At 46.2% G+C, this 21,244-nt stretch overlaps 1 protein-coding gene across 3 annotated transcripts in view; it reads left to right on the top strand.

Moving 5' to 3' along the window:
* CGNL1 (cingulin like 1) overlaps positions 1-21,244 on the top strand; it is a 141,175-nt gene that overhangs the window by 33,000 nt on the left and 86,931 nt on the right. For all 3 annotated transcript variants that reach the window (XM_080934401.1, XM_080934399.1, XM_080934400.1), the window contains exons 2-6: positions 9,095-10,690; positions 11,686-11,780; positions 13,394-13,499; positions 20,055-20,156; positions 20,956-21,104. In XM_080934401.1, coding sequence (XP_080790527.1) covers positions 9,110-10,690; positions 11,686-11,780; positions 13,394-13,499; positions 20,055-20,156; positions 20,956-21,104 — 2,033 coding nt within the window. In that variant the 5' untranslated portion in view covers positions 9,095-9,109. The remainder of the gene's footprint in view (positions 1-9,094; positions 10,691-11,685; positions 11,781-13,393; positions 13,500-20,054; positions 20,157-20,955; positions 21,105-21,244) is intronic.

Genomic DNA, 21,244 nt, shown 5'->3' with positions numbered 1-21,244 from the left:
CAAGGCACAGAGGCAGTTCCCTGGGCCAGCACTGTTCTTTGTTAAACCTTCACCATACCCTTAGCTGATCTTATAGCACTAGACATTTGGCAGTCATTCAGCTCAGTACAACACTTAACTACCAGGAGGAAAGTAATGCTGCCTCCGGTTACTATCGATCCTGTTCAGCTCTTTGCTCATGAGCACCAGGTATATTTGGCATTTGTGCTTCCAGGCTGGGGACAGGAGCCAGGCAGAGGTTTCATCATGGGGTGGAGGGAGAGAGCGTCGGGAAGGAAGATTGCTGTCTTATAGGTTGGCTTTCCTTTTCTCCTTTGAGACAATTACATGTACTCCGGGCTGGCCTCAGACTCAGTCTGTAGCTAAGCATAACTTTGAACTTCTGATCCTCCTGCCTGGACTTCCCAAATGTCCCAAGTCCTGGTAACGCAGACCGAACCACCACCATGCCTAATTTGTGTAGTTTTGAGGATCAAACCACAGCTTTCTGCATGTTAGGCAACCTCTCTACTCACCGAGCCACACTCCCAGCAGGGCACTGCAGCTTTGCCTCACTTCCAAGCTGTGCTTGCTCCAGGCCTGCGTTTCTGCACTGCCTTGAGTCTTGCTGGTGTCTTCTCCAACCTTGGTAAACCCTGGAGTCTTGTGAGGCTCTGCTGACTCTATCTGGGATCTGGATCAACCCTCTCATTGAGCCTCTGGCTTGCCTGGCTCAGAGTTCTAAGCCTGTTGTTGACAGGCAAACATAGCTCTCTCCTCAAAGGAATACAAGGTATTTTATTCTGGAGCAATATGACTGGCCTCGCTATATGGACTCAGGTGGCCTCCAGTACCACAGTCTGGTGTGGCAATGCCTTCATGTAGTATTTATAATCATATAACAATCAAGACGTTTTAAAGGGACCTTGGGAGCAGCAGATTACAGCAAAGTGGGGAGGCCCTGTTGCAGGTCTCAAGCTGTGTTTGATGGCACTTAGGAGGGAGTGGTGTGTTAACACATACCAAATTAACACATAACACACACAGCTGTAGGCTGTTAGGTTAGACAAATGGGTAGACCATGGATGATGGTTATTAAGAGAGCTAAAGATAGCCCAAGGTAATTTGAATCTGAATCTGCAACATTCCTACTCCCAGTAATTGGAAGTTTAATCTGTCAATCAGCCTTGTAGAGTCTTTAACTCTGTGTACCTGTGTATGTGTGGGTGTATGTGTGTATCTCTGTGTGTGTATCTGTGTCTGTGTGTCTCTGTGTTTGTGTGTGTGTGTGTGTGTGTGTGTGTGTGTGTGTGTATCTCTGTGTGTCTGTGTTTCTCTGAAAACTTCAGTCCATACTGCTCTCTCTGCATGGCTAGCAGAGAACTGAACTCAGTCTTAATGATTTTATAGGAGTTCTATCCACTGAGTCTCCTTCCTGGCCTGTTATGGAAAACTTAAGGGGAAAAAAGTGTGTGTGTGTGTTGCAAACACAGGAGCGTGCAGGTGTAGCCATTTGTGTGGGACGCAGAGGCGAATGTCAAGTGTCCTCTATGTTCTTTCCCCGAACTATGAACTAGACGCTCACTGCCTCAGCTAGGCTGGCAAACGCCCAGAAGCTGCCCTGGTACCCCAGTGCCACAATCATAGGAACATGAGGCATGACCCACTTTTTGTTTTTTACTGGGGATTCAAACTCAGATCCTCATACACACTGAGCCGTCCCCCAGCCCACACTGTCAACTGTTTAAATGTAAAGGAACTCAGAGCTGTGTGCGTTAAAAATGATTTGTCTCTCACCCATTCCATTCATTCATCCCTCCTATCCATGAGACACTGGAGCAGACACACTATGGGAGGCTGAAACATGGGACGGCTCAAGAACTGGCTCAGTGAAGCTGGAACTTTGTGTGGGACTGACTGGAGTGTGAGATGTGGGAGGACATGGTCAGCCCATCAGAAGATGTGAAAATAATGCCCCATCCTGGTGCTATAGGGTCTGGCCTGAGGAGTGACAGAAAGGACAGACCCTGCATCCTATCTGGTATGTCGGACAATGATCATGTCAGAAAGGCTTAAAGTGTGGTTTTGGGGAACAGAGGAGCTGAGTGCCAATGCCTCACAAAAGATGGAAGCTGCTCCACTGAGCTCTGCGGAGATGGGCTTTTCCCAGGAAGTGCCGGTTAAAGCCATGGGCTGGGGATGTGGCTGAGTTGACAGAGTGCTTGCCTGGCATGCATGAAGCCCTGGGTTCCACCCTCTGCACCTCACAATCTGTGATGGTACACACCTGTAATCCAGCACTCATGGGGTTGAGGCAGGGGAACCAAGGTCAGTCTTAGCCATGGAGTAAGTTCCGGGCCATTCTGGGCTACATAACACCCAGAGGAAAGCAGGAAGAGAGTGAAGGAGAGAGGAAGAGATGAAGGAAAGAAGAGGAGGAAGCCAGGGAAGAAGGAAGGGAGGGAAGGAAAGAAAGAGTGATAAAGTATAGGTCATAAATCTGGGCCGGGCCACATATTGTAGACAGGCACTTCTAGTTATGTGTAGGATGCCTCCTCCCTGAGGCTCCTGATGCTATGCTTGGTGGCATTGCTCAGACAGGCACAGCGTAGAGATGTCCTCTGTCAGAAGAGCTTCCCCATGCTGAGCTAGCTGGTGCTAACTTGGGACAAGATTGAAATCTGAGAAGATTCCACTCGATTTTAGGAAGACTTTAAAAAAAAAAAATCTTGGGTAATTTTGCTTGAAGGTATGGTAAGGTTGGTCAGCAGGTTTTATTTTGTGTCTACATTGACCAGTTGGCCACGACTGTGTGTACGCAGTGTTGAGGAAGCTTCAGAAGCCAGATCTGGGCGTGGAGATTCAGGGTGCTTCTTTACCCATTGGTTCTCTTTTGGCCGTGGGCTCCACATAGTGGAGGCAAAGATGTAGGAGCTGGTGGCTGTGCCTAAGGCCGTGGCGGTGCTCAGGGAACAGTGTTTATTACATCTCATCTGGGGACATAGCGCTGTACTTTAGATCCACCGCCCTCTGCTTTCCTAATTAGTTAATTATTTTTGGAATGTTAGTGTTGTGTGGTCAAAAGCGGAACCTTTTTTCCTCATAAGTTTTTAAAGCAACAACAGTGTTCTTATGGCCACAAATAGAATATTGGGTATTTGTTGTTGTTTCCAGATTCTAGTTCTTCATTTTGCATGACTCCGATTTCTCATTGTTTGTAACGAAGTCTTTCTTGCTATCCTGACCTTACAGATAAGAAAACACTCAGCAGCCCAGTTGGTGGCTGCATATGCCTTTAATTTCAGCACTCAAGAGGCAGAGGCAGGTGAATCTCTGTGAGTTCAAGGCCAGCCTGGTCTACAGAGTGAGTTCTAGGACAGCCAGGACTACACAGAGAGATCCTGTCTTGAAAAACAAAACAAACGACAACAACAATAAAAACCAACCAAACAAAGCAAGCACTCAAGGAAGTAACCAGTGCATCCAGTTGAGATTTGACTATAGTCCCTGAGTTAGAAATGGGGTCCCACCCTTTTGTGCATTCTTCTCTCTTCTAGTGTGCTTTTTGGAATCTTGTTGCTTGTTTGCTTGTTTTTAAGTGCATGCTTCTATGGAAGTGCCCAGAGACCAGAAGAGAATGTCAGATTTCCTCAGACTGGCGTTACAGATGATGGGGAAACATCACGTGTGGGTCCTGAGACCCTAACTCCACTCCTCTGGAAAAGCGGCCAGTGCTCCTAACGGCTGAGCCATCTCTGCAGCCCACCATCTGTTTTTTTGTTTCTTTGATGCTGCTTGTTGAAATCTGGTATCACATCAGCCCAGGCTGGCCTCAAACTTGCTTAGTAGCCAAGAATGGGCCTCAGGTTTTGATTCTCTTGCCTCCAGCTACTAGGGCTGGGATGACAGGCAGGCACCACCATCCCTGGGTCTTTGCGGTGCTGGGGATCCAACCCAGCTGTGCCTTTCTGCATCTGGGCTCTATGTTTGGAACTTTAGAAACCATCTCAAGGGTCAGTCACTCATTGGAGCACGAGCTCCATATTTTCCCAGAGCCCGAATCCATGAGGTCCCACTGCACTGGTTACCAGGTGTGGGTGTGAAAAGGAAGTACAGAGACACCCATGAGGTCCCACTGCACTGGTTACCAGGTGTGGGTGTGAAAAGGAAGTACAGAGACACCCATGAGGTCCCACTGCACTGGTTACTAGGTGTGGGTGTGAAAAGAAAGTACAGAGACACCCATGACCCCTGATAGTCTCCTCTCAGGTCAGGCTGTTTCTGCAAATTTATTTTATTTTACTGTTTATTGGTGTTTGCCTGCCCGCATGCCTATGTATCACATGCATACAGTGCCCTAGAGAGCAGAAGGGACCACTGGGTCCTCTGAAACTAGAGTTACTGACAGCTGTGAGCTGCCACATCTGTGCTGGGACCTCAACTCAGTTTCTTTAGAAGAGCAACAAGTGCTCTTGACCACTGAGCGCATAGTCACTAAATTTTAAAATTCTGTTTGGGAACATTAGAATGCCATAAACAGAGAGGTGACCTTTGTGCTACCAAGATGGAGCAGTGGTTCACCCAGGCCTATCCATAGAAGGGTGAAGTGGGTGTCTGTAGGGCAAGGGGCACATAAACATAGGTCAGTGCATATATTATATAGGGTAGTCCAAGTGGCCCTGATCCTGAGACCCCAGTTGAGTTGCTATGGTCTACAGCCCTGTTAGAAGGACTCTTTTCATGGTTTCTTCTTTTGTGCCATTCCTTTTGGATGAGGTTGGTTTGACAGAGAGCTGTAGCATTTGGTGCTAAGGGTGTAGTGATTCCTACTCCTGAAGCCAAAAAAATTGGGGTTCAAGAGATGGTTTAGGCATTAAGAGCTGCTCTTGCAGAGACCCCAAGTTCTGTCCCCAGCACCCACATCAGGCAGCCCACAACTTTATGACCTATGACCTATGACCTCTAAAGCCTATGACCCAGCTTTAGAGGATCTGATGCCCCCTAAACTCCACGAACACCTGCCCTCAGGAGTGCAGACTCACACATAGACACACATATACTCAAAATTGAAAAACAATTAGAAATGTTTAAAAGCCAGAGAATTTTGCTGTCAAAGTTATTGAAAATTCAAGCTCCCTTGAGTACTGCTCTCCTTTTTAAACCTCATCGTCATTTTCCGGATGGTGTCCCCGGGCTTTCCTGGTGCCAGGAGGCAGCTTGGGAATCATGAAAAGCTTGTTCGTTTCCTGTGTTTGCACTGCAGAAACCACCCAGGGCACATAATGCTTTGCTTAAGAAAGGTCATGGCTTTTCTTTCTTAAGTACAATTTGGGGACATGTTGACATGGATGTGCCTCTTAGGCTTCCAGTGTCTCACTCTTATTTTTCAGTGTGTGTGTGTGTGTGTGTGTGTGTGTGTGTGTGTGTGTGTGTGTGTATGTGTGTGTATTCATGTGGAAGTCAGAGACAATTTTGGGTGGGATTCCTCAGGGGTTACCTACCTGTTTTCCAACTCCAGGATCTTTCACTGTCTTGGGATCAAACTCCATCAAACTCCCAGTACCAGGAGCACAAGCTCAGGTCCTCCTCCTCAGATTTACTTTTTATTTAATGTAGGTTCTGAGGGTGCAATCCAGGTCATCATGCTTGTGTGGCAGACACTTCACTGACTGAGCAAGCTCCCGGCTTCTCTTTCAGTGGAGGTTCTAGTGTGGCTATCCCTCCCAAGCTCCTGCCTGCCCACCAGCCCTTTGGGCATGCCCTTTAGGAGTAGACATGTTGTCCTATGAAGTGTTAACTTGTTCCTTATTAGCTTGGCAGCGGCTTCCCTCCACAGCCAGCCAGAGCCTCACACTCAGGGGAAATGACTTTTTGGTTCATGGCTCGCTTTTTATTTTCTGGACTTGCTCAAAGGTGCACTGAGGCTTCTTGCACCTTTCCTCTCCCACTTAGCTGCTATTTTAAATAACAAAGTGGAATTGTGCACAGAAAGCAAACAGAGTACCTTAACCCTGATGCCAGGTACCATGCTGATTGCTTGGGCATCGTTATCCTGGGAAAGGAAGCCAAAATAGATTTATGATGGTCTGGCTGCTTTTCTCAGGAGCCAGGATGCCCTCTGGTGTGGGCCTGGCAAGGGTACAGGGAATTAGAGAGGCAGGGCACATGCACTAGCCTGACGTGACCATTCCTGCTTGGTGATCGTGTGTGATGGCCCAGAGAGAGGACACATCTCCATCTGGCATGCGTTTTGAGCTCTGCCAAGAGTTGAGTCTTTGTTCCCACAGACAAGCACCCACAGACCTCACTAACTGAAGCTATTATCAGCCTTTTCAGAAAGCCTTATTTCCACTCCAAAACACCACTTTTATTTGCCAAAGTGCTACAATGTTGCATCCTGCCAATTGATCCGCATTTATGTAAACCCTTAGTGGGGCTGCCTGACGAGGCAAATGTGTCTGTGATGTGTGTTAGGTTCTTACATTAGGCCTGGTGCCCGGAAGTGGAAAACAACCGTCCTTAGATGCATGTATTCATTAATTCAGTGTTTATACTTTGATTGGGTGGGAAATCTACATTTGCTTACGGTGCCCAGCTGAGAAATATCATTTTGAGAAAATGTCAGGTTGGGGTTTGTTGTTAAGGAAATGTGAACCGTGGGTGGTTCATGAAATTTAGATATGTGAATCGCTTTTCCAACCTGGAGCTGGGGTGGGAACAAACCGTGCTGGCCATATTCAAAGACCGAAATGTAATTCGTGCTGATCATAGTCACTGTGGCAAAGGACTCTAAAAACCCTAGCTGAGCTGCTCATTAATAAATATCAGAAGAATTTGTTTCATTGAAGAGTCTTCAGCATGCGCATGAGAGGAGATTATTGGTGAATAAAGAGAAGCCCCGTTTAGTAAACAGAGCACAGAAACAGAACCCCAGTGGATGAGTTCATCTGTGGAGGGATGGGGCATATTCAGTGGTAGAGTGCTTACTCAGCATCTGGAAGGCCCAGAGTTTGGTCCCCAGCACTACTCACAGAAGATTCGTAATGGACTTTTAAAAGCAGGAGAATCCCATGATGCCACTGCACAAAGGGGTCAGGGTCAAGCTGTGGCTGGAGAGCTGGGTGCTGTGAATGAATGCATTGCTTCATGGCTCTAAGTAAGGTCACCTCCTGCCTACCTGCTCTGTTCTAAGACACCAGTAGCCCTTCCCGTAAGCTGGCCTAATTCAAACCACAGGGACACACACACACACACACACACACACACACACACACACACCACACACACACACACACACACACACCCCTAAAAGGGGACTGGTTGGGAGGAGGGTGAGTATTGGCTCCAATAACAGGGAGACATGAGAAGGTAAGAAGGGTGATCTTTGGGAAAACATGTACATGTATGAGAATGTCATAATGAAGCCCACTATGTGTAATTAGTATATGCTACTAAGTTTGAAACAGCCAATTATCACTAAAATTACCAAGCCAGGACAGGCAGGATGGCTCAACAGATATTTACTTGTTGTCAAGCCTGATGACCTGAGTGTGAACCCACAACCTAAATAGTATAGGGAAGGAATACATTTTTCTCTGATTTCCATATGTGTGTCATAGCATGTGTACATGCGCTCACACATATAAACATAAACACACTAGACATATTAAATGAATGTAATAAAACTTATTAAGTTCAAAGGTTTGTCTCCTTTCCCAAGCTCTCCTGATAGTAAAGGAATCGACATGCTGAGACCTACAACATCTAAAGAATGTGGGTGGAGATGCTAGATGCCAAGACCAGTGGAGGGCAGGCCTTGCACTAGCAGAACGAAGGCCCACGTGTCTGCAGCGTGCTGTGAGATGTAGCCCTAGATTAGAGAGAGATACAGGGGAGAGGGGTCAGCATTCAGGGAATCACTTAAGGCCTTGGAGGTTTGGAGTGGTTAGCCCTCAGAGTGTTCTCAACACTCCGGAGATAGGGCTGGCTTTTCCCTGCACCTCTCCCTGACTCCAGCAGCATCAGGGAAAACAAATGGACCAGGGATACGTGGTACATAGCAGCTGGGGCCTCCCGGTGTCTTCTGCCACCGACACCAGCAGCCCAGCATGTGAAGCCCAGCAGTGGGACAACAGCAGTGTTAAAGACTTTATTGCCCAGTCTTCCCTCCTAGTTGGGTTGGCCAGTGAGTGGGCTTTTCCCAAAAGGAGCTATGTTTATAGTTTGTACATGTTGAGAGTGCGGTGCCCTCAGAGTGCGAAGGGGAGAGTACGGGGCCTGCTCCAGCTAGTTACAGGCGATCATGAGCATGCTGATATGATCGCTCCGTCCTTGTAAGTGCAATCCATGTTCTTTGTCACCGAGACATCTCTCCATTCCCAAGAACTTAATTTTCTTTTGAAGAAACAACTAGAATATGTGTGTATGTTTTGGTAGCAAGAGCTGGAAATAGAAGAGGGCACAGAAGCAGTTGAATAGAGGAGGGGTGCTGGATGGCTCAGGGGTAAGGTACTTGCTGTCAGTCCTGGTGACTTGGGGTCTAAGTAGAAGCTGAGACCTGACTTCTGCATGTTGTCTTCTGGTCACGTGCTTACACAAGATAAAGAAATGTAAAAGGTTTTAAAGCCAGATGTTCATCAGAAAGGGCTGATGGCATTTCGAGAGGAAAAGTGGCAGAGGAAGGGAAGACTGAAGATGAGCCTTAGATTGTCTTAGCTGTTAGCTCTTCTCGTGGAAAAGTACCTTGCTCTTAATTGCTGGCAACCAGAACACCCTCTTGGTTAAAGATAAATAGGATAAAGTGTGAGGAAACCTACTAAGGGAAAAAATGACCAGAACGGCTGGAAACCAGAGTGGAGCTCTGCCAGAGATGAGGTCATTACACCAGAGGCTGCCCTCAGGCCAGGACGGCAGCCAGGGCTGGCCAGCCGGCCATCCCAGGGCTCAAGGACATCCAGAAAGTGCAGGGCAGGGCAGTGCTTAGCCATGGATTCTGAAGTCTCTAAAGGGTGTCCAGCTGGCTTTGAACCCTGACATTTCCCCCTTTTAATTAATTATCCCAGACTTTGCCTAACCAGATGTGGTTCTAATGTAATGTCCTCTTTCCTTCTGCCAGCTGGGCCAGTGAGCCATGGAGCTGTATTTTGGTGAGTACCAGCATGTACAGCAGGAATACGGGGTCCACCTGAGACTTGCCAGTGACGACACCCCAAAGCCAAGGAGTTCCCCTCCCTCAAAGGCGGGCTCCTATGGTGTCAGTATCAGGGTCCAGGGAATCGATGGCCACCCTTACATAGTCCTGAACAACACGGAACGGTGTCTCACAGGCACACCTTTCCCAGAAAATGGGCCATCATTTCCACCTTCAATGATAAATAACCTGTCCCTGCATCCGAGCAATGGAACCGTGTTGAAGGAGAGTAGTCCAGAGGAGCTGCAGCTTCCTGAAAACCCGTACCTGCAAAGCAGCCCGATGAGAGGCCAGAAGCAGTTCTCGCTCCACGAGGGTAGGAACGGAGTTCTAGAACGCAAAGATGGGCCCACGAAATTACCCCACGTGCTCAACTTCCAGAGGCACCCAGAGCTTTTGCAGCCCTATGACCCGGAGAAGAATGAGGTGAACTCCAAGAAGCATCACCCTCACGAGAGTCCCTGGCTGAGAAATGCAACAGAGGAAGGGACCAACTGTAAGAAGTCCCTGAACTGCTTTTCCAAACCCTGCGGTTCCCAACCCAGCAGCCCCACTCCGGAAGAGTTAGCCAAGACCAACATGACAGCGATCCGTCTCTGCAGCTCCGTGGTCATAGAAGACCCCCAAAAGCAGACCTCAGTGTGTGTGAACGTTCAGAGGTGCGCCAAGGAGGGCGTGGGAGAGGAGACCCTTTCCCCTCGACGGAAATCCCCAACTGCCCCCAGCCCACAGGCCTACTCTGATACCAAGAAAAGTAGACCAGATGTACTACCCTTCCGGCGACAAGATTCCGCAGGACCCATCCTGGATGGGGCTCGGTCACGCAGGTCCTCTTCTTCATCCACGACTCCTACTTCAGCCACTTCCTTGTACAAATTTTTACTTGATGATCAGGAATGTGCCATCCATGCGGATAGTGTCAACCGCCACGAAAACAGAAGGTACATTCCCTTCCTGCCAGGAACAGGGCGGGACATCGACACCTGCTCAATTCCTGGTGTGGACCAGTTAATTGAAAAATTTGACCAAAAGCCTGGCCTTCAGAGAAGAGGGAGGTCTGGGAAGAGAAACAGGATCAATCCGGACGACAGGAAAAGATCCCGAAGTGTAGACAGTGCCTTTCCTTTTGGTCTCCAGGGAAACACAGAATACCTCACAGAGTTCAGCAGGAATCTGGGCAAGTCTAGCGAACACCTCCTTCGGCCATCCCAGGTTTTCCCGCAGAAGTCAGTGGCCCAGGAGCGCCGTGGGAAGCACAGTCCCAGCAGCACACTTACCAAGCTGCAGGGCGCCCATCCCAAGCCTCCCCTGCAGAACAAAGATGGGAAAGTTCTGAACAAAGGAAGTCAGGAAAGCATGGGGGCAGGTGCCCCCTCCCTTCCAGCACAGACTAAAAAAGAGGAAGAAATCAAAATAGCCACTGCCACACTGATGTTACAGAACCGGGTTGTGGCTGCCACATCTGATTCTGGGGCCAAGAAAATTTCAGTGAAGACATTTCCTTCCGACTCTAGTACTCAGGTAACAGTTATGGATTTTCCTTTTCAAACTGGCCTAAGCAATGTGCCCTAGGAATGAGTGTCCTAAGTCTTGAACCAGTAATAGTACATTTGATGATTTTGTGTGTGTAAGTGCATATATGCCTATATGTCCCTATAGGTGTGCAGGCACACGTGTGTGGAGGTCACAGGTTGGCATCAAGTGTCTAATTTTTTGAGATGGAATCTCTCACTGAACCTGGAGCTCACTGATGCAGCTAGACTGGTCCCCACCGGCCCGGTGCTGGGATGTTCGGCATAGCCAGTGCCCGGCTTTTTCATGTGTGCTGAGGATCGAACTCAGAATCTCATGCCTTCGGGGCAAGTGCTTTACCAGCTGGACCATCTCCCCAGCCCTTGCCAGGAAAACATTTGGTTTTAATAATATTATTATTTTACCCGCTAACTGTATGTTTTCTAGGTTATTCTGAGTGTTTGCTGGGTTCACTTTCCGCAAACATCCTTATCGAATGGCACAGAGAGCCATTTCTCTTTAAGGGTGTGACATCCAGATGTATACAGAATGAATTTTAACACAGGTTCTGAGGCTAGGTTTGTGTTTGTATAGGTGACTGGGTTGGGTTTCCAGTCTGAAAAATTAGGTTAGTCCTAATTTAGGTCAATTACAAAGTGATAAATTCTAAGTGGTACCTTGAATGTTTTGATAGTAGTGGTAAAAAAATAACAACAGTAATAAAACAATGATAAGGGCGGGTGGGTTCCGGGTGATATGACACTGTAGCTTGGCACCACCTGTGGGTAGGGATTGCTATTAACCTTCAGCTGGCACTGAGAAAATCCAGCAGATGTGAAGTGCCTCACCCAAGGATCCAAAGCTCACAGCTGCTGGGCTGAAGAGGTCAACCTTAATAATTGATTTTGGAAAGGAGTCTGCTAGAAGCCTCTGCTTCAAGGTTGTTGCCATCTTTCTGGGAGCATCACCCTTTTGCTCTAATGACATACTTTATTATGTTCCAGGCCACACCAGACCTCTTAAAGGGCCAGCAGGAGCTCACACAACAAACCAACGAGGAGACCGCCAAGCAGATCCTTTACAATTACCTCAAAGAAGGGTGGGTGGTTTTCCACAAAGAGCAAATCATCGCTATTTCTAGTGTGGTTCTTGAGTTGTATTTGAGGCTTTATGTTGAACTTTTATTTCCTGAGCTGTTTGAGGGGGGCTCCATCTCTAGGGATGCAGTTTCAAACTAGGTGTAGGGGGCAGGGAAGGGCATTCTTTGTAAGACGGTTTCAAAAATATAGAGATATTGTGTTTGTGTATGTGTGTGGCCGTGATGCATGTATATGTGTGCCCATGGGGGCGGGGCAGTCAGAGGGCAAAGTCAGGTATCCTCTATCGACCTCCACCTTGATTGTTTTGAGACAAGATCTCTCACTGAACCTGGAACTCCAACTTTCTGCTAGCCTGGGTAGCCAGCAAGGCCCTGGGATCTGCCCATCTCTGCCTCTCGACACTGGGGCAGCTTTCATGTGTGTGCTGGGATCCAAACTCAGGAGTTTACTCACTGACTCATGCCCTTTGCCTGAAATCAGTATTTTAAAAGGGACCCTTATTGCATCAAAACAAGTTCAGAGGTGGGAAGATCTACCAGTCGGTCGGTGTTGTGCTGGTTCAGCCCCACCTTGAGGTCTTTTATGCCTCCGAAGTCTATCCTCCATAACCGGAAGTTACAAATGGAAGCTTGTCCTCTCTCCTAGAGGGAGGCCTGGTCAGAGCCTGGGCTTCCTGGACTGTTAAGTGCATCAGGCATGGAGAGCAGTGTTTGCCCTGCTTATCTTGGGAGACTTGGTCCCAGCACCCTGGGTTCTCTGCCCAATGAGGCAGACAGAGGCTCTGCAGTGAGAGGGACTGAAGATTTCTCCCTGAGACATGGCAGCTGTCAACACTGGCTGTTTGTCTTCTGGGATTTATGAGTGACTTGTCATCATGACAGAGCTGAAAAAGTGGGTTCAAAATACAACACAGGGACTTAAAAATGATCACAGAGTTAAAATACTGCCCAGGAAAGGCTTTGCCCTGTAAAATTAAGGGAGAGGAGATTGTGGTTTCTAAACTCCTTTTCCTTTCCTTCCTTCTCTCCCTCCCTGCCTCCCCTCTTTCCTCCTTTCCTCCCCCCCTCCCCTCCTCAGGCTTCTTCATCCTCCTCTCCCACCTTTCTCCTCTCTTTCCCTTTCTTCTCATTTGATTTGTTGAGAGACAGGTGACGGAAGTTGGCAGGTGCCTGTTTAAGGAATTTTATTTTAAATCCCTTGACTGCCAAGGGTGAGGTAAAACGGTCTGACTAACTGTGGACGTGCAGACAAAGGGCTGCTGTTGGGCAGTCCTGGCATTGGGGCATCTTTTTACTAAACTTATGCTAAATAAGTTAAAGATGCTGTAGTGGATGTGTGTACCATTTCTTTTGGAGCAGAGTTGAACAGCAGCTTACTGTATTTTCACGGAGCTTAATTGTGATTGGGCATCTGTCATGCTCAGACATTTGGACATGAACATCTATGTCTGAGGTTAAATGGTAATACTGTCCCTCCTGCCCATCAAACACTAGCTTTTTCTGAAGCCTCAGTTTATTCAGGCCACCATCAGGGGCTTGCAACGTGAGTGTGCAAGCATTTGGGACAGTTCGAGGCTGGCTCCCTTAATGTCCTCTCTGCTGCTGTTCCACAGAGGCACAGACAACGAGGATGCCACCAAAAGGAAAGTGAACCTGGTCTTCGAGAAAATCCAGACTCTGAAGTCCAGAGCAGCAGGGAGCACTCAAGGAAACAACCGAGTAAGTCACAGGTTTTGTATTTGGCAAAGCACGTTGGACAGGACTCTGGGAGGAACTGACTTCTTCAGCTCTCTGCTGGTGCTGTAAGTGGGTTTCCTTCTCAAGCAGCAAATAGTGCCTCAGACAAACAGCCAGGCTTCAACACAGGTTTAACTTTCTAATCCAAAATGCCCCGAGACCCCAAACTTGAGTCTTGTCATGGTAGGTGTAGAAAGTTCAACATCCACCACTTGCAAAAGCATGAACACAAACCTATTTTCATGTAGACAGCCATTAAAACAACTAAATCACCTCTGGGCACTGTGTGTTAGAAATTTTTTTTTCGATTTAAATGAATTTCATAAAATATCTTATTACATGCATGTAGATATTCCAATCCCTAAGTAATAATCCCAAGTCAGAAATACTTCTAAAGCCAGTCATCACAGTGAAGGTGCCACGACCTGCTGTAGGAACGGAATATTCTGTGTATCAGCTGCTCTTCTGTAGCACTCAGTGTGCCTGTAACTGTGCTGTGAGGACGGTGGTGGTGTCTCCGTGTGTGTGCATATGGATACATATACTACCGTGATTCTTTATAACTGACAATTTGCTCATACACAGCTTTCAGGAGCTATACCTAATTTTTCTTTTCATTAAAAAAAAATCCTTTGGCAATTTCATACATGTATAGATACGAATTTAGTACTAGAATAGTAGAATATATTTATATGTATATAATTTTAGTTGTTTTTCACACCCAGTCCTCCTCTCTGATAGCTCTGGTTTGCCTCAGACTCACAGAGGTCTTTCTGCCTGTGCCTCCAGAGTGCTGCTGGCGTTGACTTCCTCCTATCTCTTAATATCAATTTAATATATTTTGATAAAGCATTCAGATTTAAATTGCAACTACTATTTTTGCCTTTCATTTACTTGCATGTGCTGGGAAGGACATGGCCTTTAGACTTGATATTAAGATTGTGTCATTATGGATTATGGACTTGGGACAGTCAGCCGGAACTGGGGAAGTCAGTGTATCCCTTCTGCAAATAAGATGTCTAAGGTTAAAGCGTTCTTTGTGAGAAGGCAGGAAGCAGGCGTCCTGTACTGAGAGAATATTAAGCATTGTGAGTCTGCCGTGTTTCTGTTTCTTGAGGTAATTTTATGTAGTTGCTACACAAAACCAGTCTGTGGGAAGAGCAAGATAGGACATTTCTGTTCTAGGCTGCTGTGAAAGGCATTTTTGTGTTCTTTTGATTCAGTCTCTTTGCTAAAGCTGGCCTCTTGCCCCCAGCCAGCTCAGGAGTGCTGGGATTGCAGGTGCGTACTGCCACGTCCATTTATGTAGTGCTGGGGATAGAACCCTGGGCTTCGTATATGCCTGGCAAGTACCAACGAAATTGCATCCCCAGGCCCCACAAATGGGTTTCAGGCAAACACACATGCTATTACGTTACAAAACACATTCCCTTCTAGCGAGATTAGTTAAGAAGCCCTGCTGGCTTGAGGAAGAGAGGGTAAGATCTTTGGCACTACTCAGTGTCTGACTTTAATTGCTAGAGTTTCTCTTCCCCCACCCCCTTCTTATGTTCTGAATCGGATTCTTTGCTGGCAACATTTTAGAGTTTTATCTCTGGGGAGGGAATGTTAAGTGTTAGAGTGTTTTTCTCTATGGACTGAGGACATCTTGGAACCAGCATACCAGATAGGAATTTTGTTTTTGTTTTTCTTTCCTTCTGTTTCTTCTCTTTCCCCTCTTCCCTGCTCCCCTCTCCCTTCCTTCCTCCCTTCCTTCCTCCCTTCCTTCAGTATGTGAGTTCTCCCACGGCGATGGATTGAGATTCTAAATTGGACTGGCGTCATTACACTGGAACAACTGGCCACTCCTGTGATTTTGCTGTGGGGCGCTCCTCCCGTCCCCACAGGTCCCTGCAGTTGGCGAAGGGCCTCTTCCAGGTTTATGGTACACAGGCCACACCTGGATCAGCAGCTTTCACGCCAAGGCTCTGCGTCTTATAGCTTAGCTTAGGTTCCCGCTTTTATCTCTTCGCCTTGCCACTTAGCTGTAGGATCGGAGCCAATTCCTGCTGAGAGCTCTATCCTCTTATCACTTCCATGGCAGAGAAGAAACAGGAGCCCCCGAGATTCACACTCAGATCAGACACGATGCCTCCAGACCAACTATTTAATCTGGCCCCTCTTCTTGGAAAGGCAGGGATTAGATGGAGAAAACCAATTTGGTCCAAACCCATTTATTTGCATTTGCTGACAGGTCTATGCTGAAGGTGGGGGATGAAAGTCTGCCGGGCAGTTCTGGAGCATTTTCCCCAGGGTAAGGGAGGTTTAGAAATAGAGGGTTCAGCTGCACAAAGACACAGGCTCCCAGAGAACTTCACCCAACTGGTGTTTCTCTGACATAAAACCCTTTTGCTTGTTCATTGGAATCAGACTTAGAGTAAAATGCATGAGTCGTAACTGTGTAGTTTGCTGGGTTCTTAACATAGATTTGCATCGGAGCAAATCCTACTCCAGTCACAGGGAGGGTGCTCTCCTCAGCCAGGAGTTACCCTGTGTGCACCTTCCCTGTCAAGCATGGGCTGTTTCTTGAGGCAATCCATTGTGACATCGATAGCCTAGATTGGTTTTCCTTAAATTTCATATCAATAGGTTATCTAATTACTGTCTATACGGCTTTATTTCTTTATATTGTGTCAGTGAAGTTTACTAATGTTACATTTATCAATAAGTATCTTGTATCACACATGAGTATGTGTGTGTACCTAGTGTATTTCTAGCTTGGGACTCTTAGCAATAAACCCATAGTGGACATTGAACACTATTGTGCGTACACTCATTGTAATGGGCACTCACCCACCCTTTCTCTTTGGTGTAGAAGCAGAAGTGAACTTCCAGCTCACAAAGTAGGCAGGAGCTTTGCTGTGCATACTGTGAATGGTTTCAGGAAGTGATGGAACAGTTAACACTCCCACAAGTGTGGTGCGTGCAAGGCCTGGTTGTTAGACCCTGACTAGTACCTTCTGTTCCATTGTTCCGTACAGATCGAAGTAGTGTATCTTTAGCAGAAGCTCTCACATCTGGTAATGTCTGTCTTCTGACTTCATATTTTTCTTCTTTTCCTCAAGTTGTCTATCCTGAGTCTTTCAGCTTTCCATACAAATGCTGGATTTTTCAGAAGTGGGGGTTGGGGTAGGTAGAGTTGGGGAGATGGCTCAAGGGTTAATAGTGGTCTCTTGTAGAGGACCTAAGCTTGGTCCTTAGCACCTTTGTCACTGCAGCTCCAGCTCCAGGGGATCAGACACCCTGGCTGTGGAAGCATATGCACACACATGTACCACACATGCACACATGCGCCATACCCATAATTAAAATAATAACAATAGGAATAAATCTTTAATAAAAAGCAAGGGGAGGAGAGTGAGAAACAAGGACTCTTGTCTGGGGTTACACTGGGTCTGTATTTCCTTTTGATCAGGATGCCCTCATTATGGGGCTGAGCCCCTGCAGAAGCGGGGATGTCTCCCATTCACTTGTGCTCTCTGCTTCTCATGAATCTCACGTCTTCCATTTTGGTTTGTGGACTTCGAAATTCCATTCATTCTTTGTGTGCATCTGTGTTTTCTATGTAATGTGGTTTTCTTCCTCCCTGGGGAACCGTTCCGCCATCTTTTCTGCTGGCAGCAGGCTCTCTCTGTTTTCTCTGATTCCCCTTTGTCCATCCCTGTGTTCGAGGCTCTGTAGTTCAGGAAGCATGTTTTATCTGATAAAACACATTGGTCTCTTTTCTCCCATGAGTTCCGTGGAAAGCAGGTAACATTCTTAGTACTGTTCTGCCGAAAGAAATACATCTTTTCTCTCTTGATGCTTTGACTATTTGATCTTCCAGTCTTGGAGGTTTGAGTGTAGTGTGGCTGAGCGTGGTTTTCTTGTGCTTAGCCTGAGTTCTTGACTTCATAGGTCTCTGGTACTCCTCATATCTGAAACACTCTGGCCATTTGTTTTGAATATTGTTATCACATTCTGTTCTCCTCAGAGTCCAGTTGCATGTATTTTAAATTTTTTATGGTCTTTCTTGTTCTGCGTGTGTCTGCATGTGTGTCTATGTGAGTGAGTGTGTGTGTGTGTCTGTGGTTTTATTTGGCATATTCAGATATTCTGGATATTCTCTCTGTCTCTCTCTGTCTCTCTCTCTGTCTCTCTCTCTCTCTCTGTCTCTCTGAGACAGCATCTCACTATGAAGCTCTGGCTGTTCTGGAACTCACCATGTAGACCAGGCTGGCCTCAAACTTGATGCAATCTACTTGCCTCTGCCTCATGGGTGCTGGGATTAAAGCCATGCACTTTTCTCTTAATGTTTTTTTTTTTTTTCTCAAGGTTAAAGGCCTACTCTTTTAAAACGTCCCGAAACAACCTCTTCCCCCTTTTTTAAGGATGATCTTTTTCTTCTTATGTGTGTGTTTGTGGTGTGCATGTTTGTGTATGTATGTTCATGTGAGTGTATGTGTGTGGGGCCCTGAAGTTGATGTAGAGAATCTTCCTGGAGCCCTCTTTGACCATCAAACCCAGAACTCACTAATATTGGCTCATTTTACCGGACCGCTCACTCCCGGGTTCTTGTTTTCAGTTTCCTAGGCTGAGGTTACAGGTGAGCCACCCACTGACCTGGCACCCTTGTGGGTGGGTTCTGAGGATATAAACTTGAATTTTCTTGATTGCACAGGCAAGCATTAATTGCCGAGCCATCTCCCCAGCCCCCAGGGACCAGTCTTTAAAGTGTCACCTAATAAGTTCTTAAATTTAAGGTATTGTGTTACCATTCTAAAATGTCCATCTGGCCGTGTTTCTAGATTCTAATTGGTGTGAGAATTTTTTTTTTTTTAAATTCATTTTGTTCATAGTTTTCTGCCTGTTTAAGGACATTATTTATAGCTCTTTGCCCTTCTCTTCTGGGTTTCTGCCTTCTGTCTGGTTATCCTCACTTCTGTCTGGGTTTCTGTCTTCTGTCGGGTTATCCTCACTTCTGTTGTGCTTCTCTATCTATGATTGGTCAGTTTTTTTCCTGCTTCTTTAAATGTCTAGAATTTTCTAATTGCATGCTGGGTAGTACAACTTACACAGGTACTGGATTGTCTTATCTCCCACCAAAGGGTGTCGAATTTTCTCCTGAGAGCTAAATCATAGATGTAGGGTACCTTCACCCCACAGGTGCTGCTGTCTTAGGCTTTACTGAGGTTGGGTCTCATTACATTTTTTTACCTTCACTTCTATGGCACGACTTATGTTCCTTTTCAGATGTCAGGGGTACCACGATGTTAACCAGGCTTTGTCTATTTTGGCTGAGTTTGGCTCCATTGTCTCCACAGCTCATGCAGCCTGTGATGGTTGGTTGGCCTCTTTAACTCCTACATTCTTTTGGCATTTTGCCTTGTTTGCACTATAGTTTAGGAATCATCTAAGAAACCAAAAAAGTGTTTGAGTGTTTTGTTTTGTTTTGTTTGTTTTGTTTTTTTAAACAGCTTTTTCTGTGGCATTCTTCCTTCTCTAATACCCTGACTCCAAGGTTGATCTTTTGCTTTTACTATCTAATTTCCTAGGTGCTATTTGACTCAATGTGAGTTGTACAATCCTTTTGATTGGATTCTTTTTCTCTTGAATTAAAGTGATAAATTATTCTTGTAGTTGGTTTTATTTTGTGGGGATGGGGATTGAGCACCCCTGGACCTCACATGCTAGGCAACTATATGTACTACTGGGTTACATTCCCACCCTTTAAACTGGGTGTATTTAGGGCTATTTTAAGCGCAGGGCAGACTGAGTAGAAAGGACAAGAATTTCCCTTGTCCTGTTGTGAGTCTCCAGTACACGGTGAGCATGGGAGGTACCACACACACGATTATCATCTAAATCTGCAGTTCTCAGAGATTTGCTCTTGGTAGTGTACATTATACTGGAGTGTATAGGTATGTATGTGTATATGTTTGTTCATGGGTGTGCACATGCATGTGGAGTCAAAGATCAACATTGGAAGCGTTCTTCAGTTGCTGTCTGTCCATCTTTTTTTTCCCCCAAATTTCATCACTGGGAAGATAGAGAGGAAGATGTCTAGGCTCACCCTAACCCATTTAGCCAGCCCCAGGCCAGTGGGAAACTGGTTATTTAGTTTAGTTAGTTTGTTTGTTTTTTAAAGGTACCTCAGGAACCAAAGTTGTCCTTGGGCTTTCACATGCACACATAAGCAGGAAGACACGTGTTCTAAATTCAGTACCTTAATAGTTTATAACATGTCTGAAAGATGTCCAGTAGATCTGCACCTTCCTCAAGTGTTAGCCACGCTGGAAATCTGTGAACTAGTCCCTCGGACTGAAGTGATAGGTATAAACTCTGAGGGAGCATCAGAGTCAGCTGTGGGGAAGGTTCTGGAGAAGCTGGCACTTGATTGAGTCTTAGGATGGCCGGTGCTGTCTCCGGCATTCTATCCCCAATGTCCCCATGTGGGAGGAGAGATAAAGAAAAGCATCTCGTGCAGGTAACCAAGGATCTCTTTGCAATTAATTGTAGGCTCCGAGTTCTCCCTCTGAAGGCAACGATCTATTGGATCAGAAGAACAAATTGATCCTAGAAGTGTCTGAACTACAGCAACAACTGCAGTTGGAGATGAAGGTAGCTGGCTCTTGTATTTTTCCCAGTTTTGTCTTGGTTAATAAAGGTTTTTTTTTTTTTGTTTTTTTTTTTTTTTTGTTTTTTTTAAAAAAAAAAAAAAAAAACACATTGAGATGTCCAGGTGAGGTGAAAGTCATTTTCACCCCCTAAAAGAAACATTCCTCTCATCTCCCTGAGCACATTCCTTTGAATTTGGTGGCTGCTAGCCAAAGAATTTTTTAAAGCAACAGAACATAGAGAAACTGTTTTGAGCAATACTGTTAGAGATAGGCGGTCTAATAGAAAAGCACTGTGTGTATTGTTCTTATAAAACATTTAAACTTAAGTAACAAAAACAGCAAAATAGGTCTAGCTGTGTTTGTGTTTTTGTTTTAAAAGTGTTCAATTCACTAAGTATAAATATTTCATATCCTTTCTGGAACTTGTAAACCTTAATTACATGGTTTGATTAAGTTCTTTAATAATGAACAAGTGTATGGATTTCATTAGTGCTCAAAAGTGGGCTTCTGGGCTGGGGATGTAGCTCATGGGGAAAAGTGCTTGCTCAGCACACATAAAACCCTGGTTCCCAGCCCCCGAGCCTTACAACCCAGGCATGGACATGTACCCCGAACTCCTGGCACTTGGGAGGTGAGGGCAAAAAGATCAGGAGTTCAAGATTATCCTTGTCTACATAGCCAGTTTGCTGTTAGCTTGGGCTATGCGAGACCCTGCTGCAGACAGACCGGAGATGTGGGTGGTGGTGTCTAAGTATTGATGGACAACAGAGGTATTTAAAAATTATCCTGACTCATGTTAGAACCATCAGAACATCAAGGAGGAGAGAGAGAGAATGAGAGAGGACTTAGAGGAGCTTCGAGCCCGGCACCAGAGGCAAGTGGAGGAGACGGCCACCCTGCAGAGGCGGCTGGAGGAGACTGAAGGGGAGCTGCAGAAGAACTTGGAAGAGTGAGTGTCCGGATGGAGCCCCGCCCTTCTGCCTTCTTGAGTCACGTGTTGCTAGAACCTTCTGTTCTTTTCACACCTCCCAGCCTTCTAAGTGTTTGTCAACACCACTCACCTCTCCTTCCTTTTTTCCCCTCTTATAA

The sequence above is a fragment of the Micromys minutus genome (genome assembly GCF_963924665.1).
Source record: "Micromys minutus genome assembly, chromosome: 21".
Classification (NCBI taxonomy): Eukaryota; Metazoa; Chordata; class Mammalia; order Rodentia; family Muridae; genus Micromys; species Micromys minutus.
The sequence above is the reverse complement of the archived record's forward strand: the minus strand, read 5'-3'. Positions and strand labels throughout refer to the sequence as shown.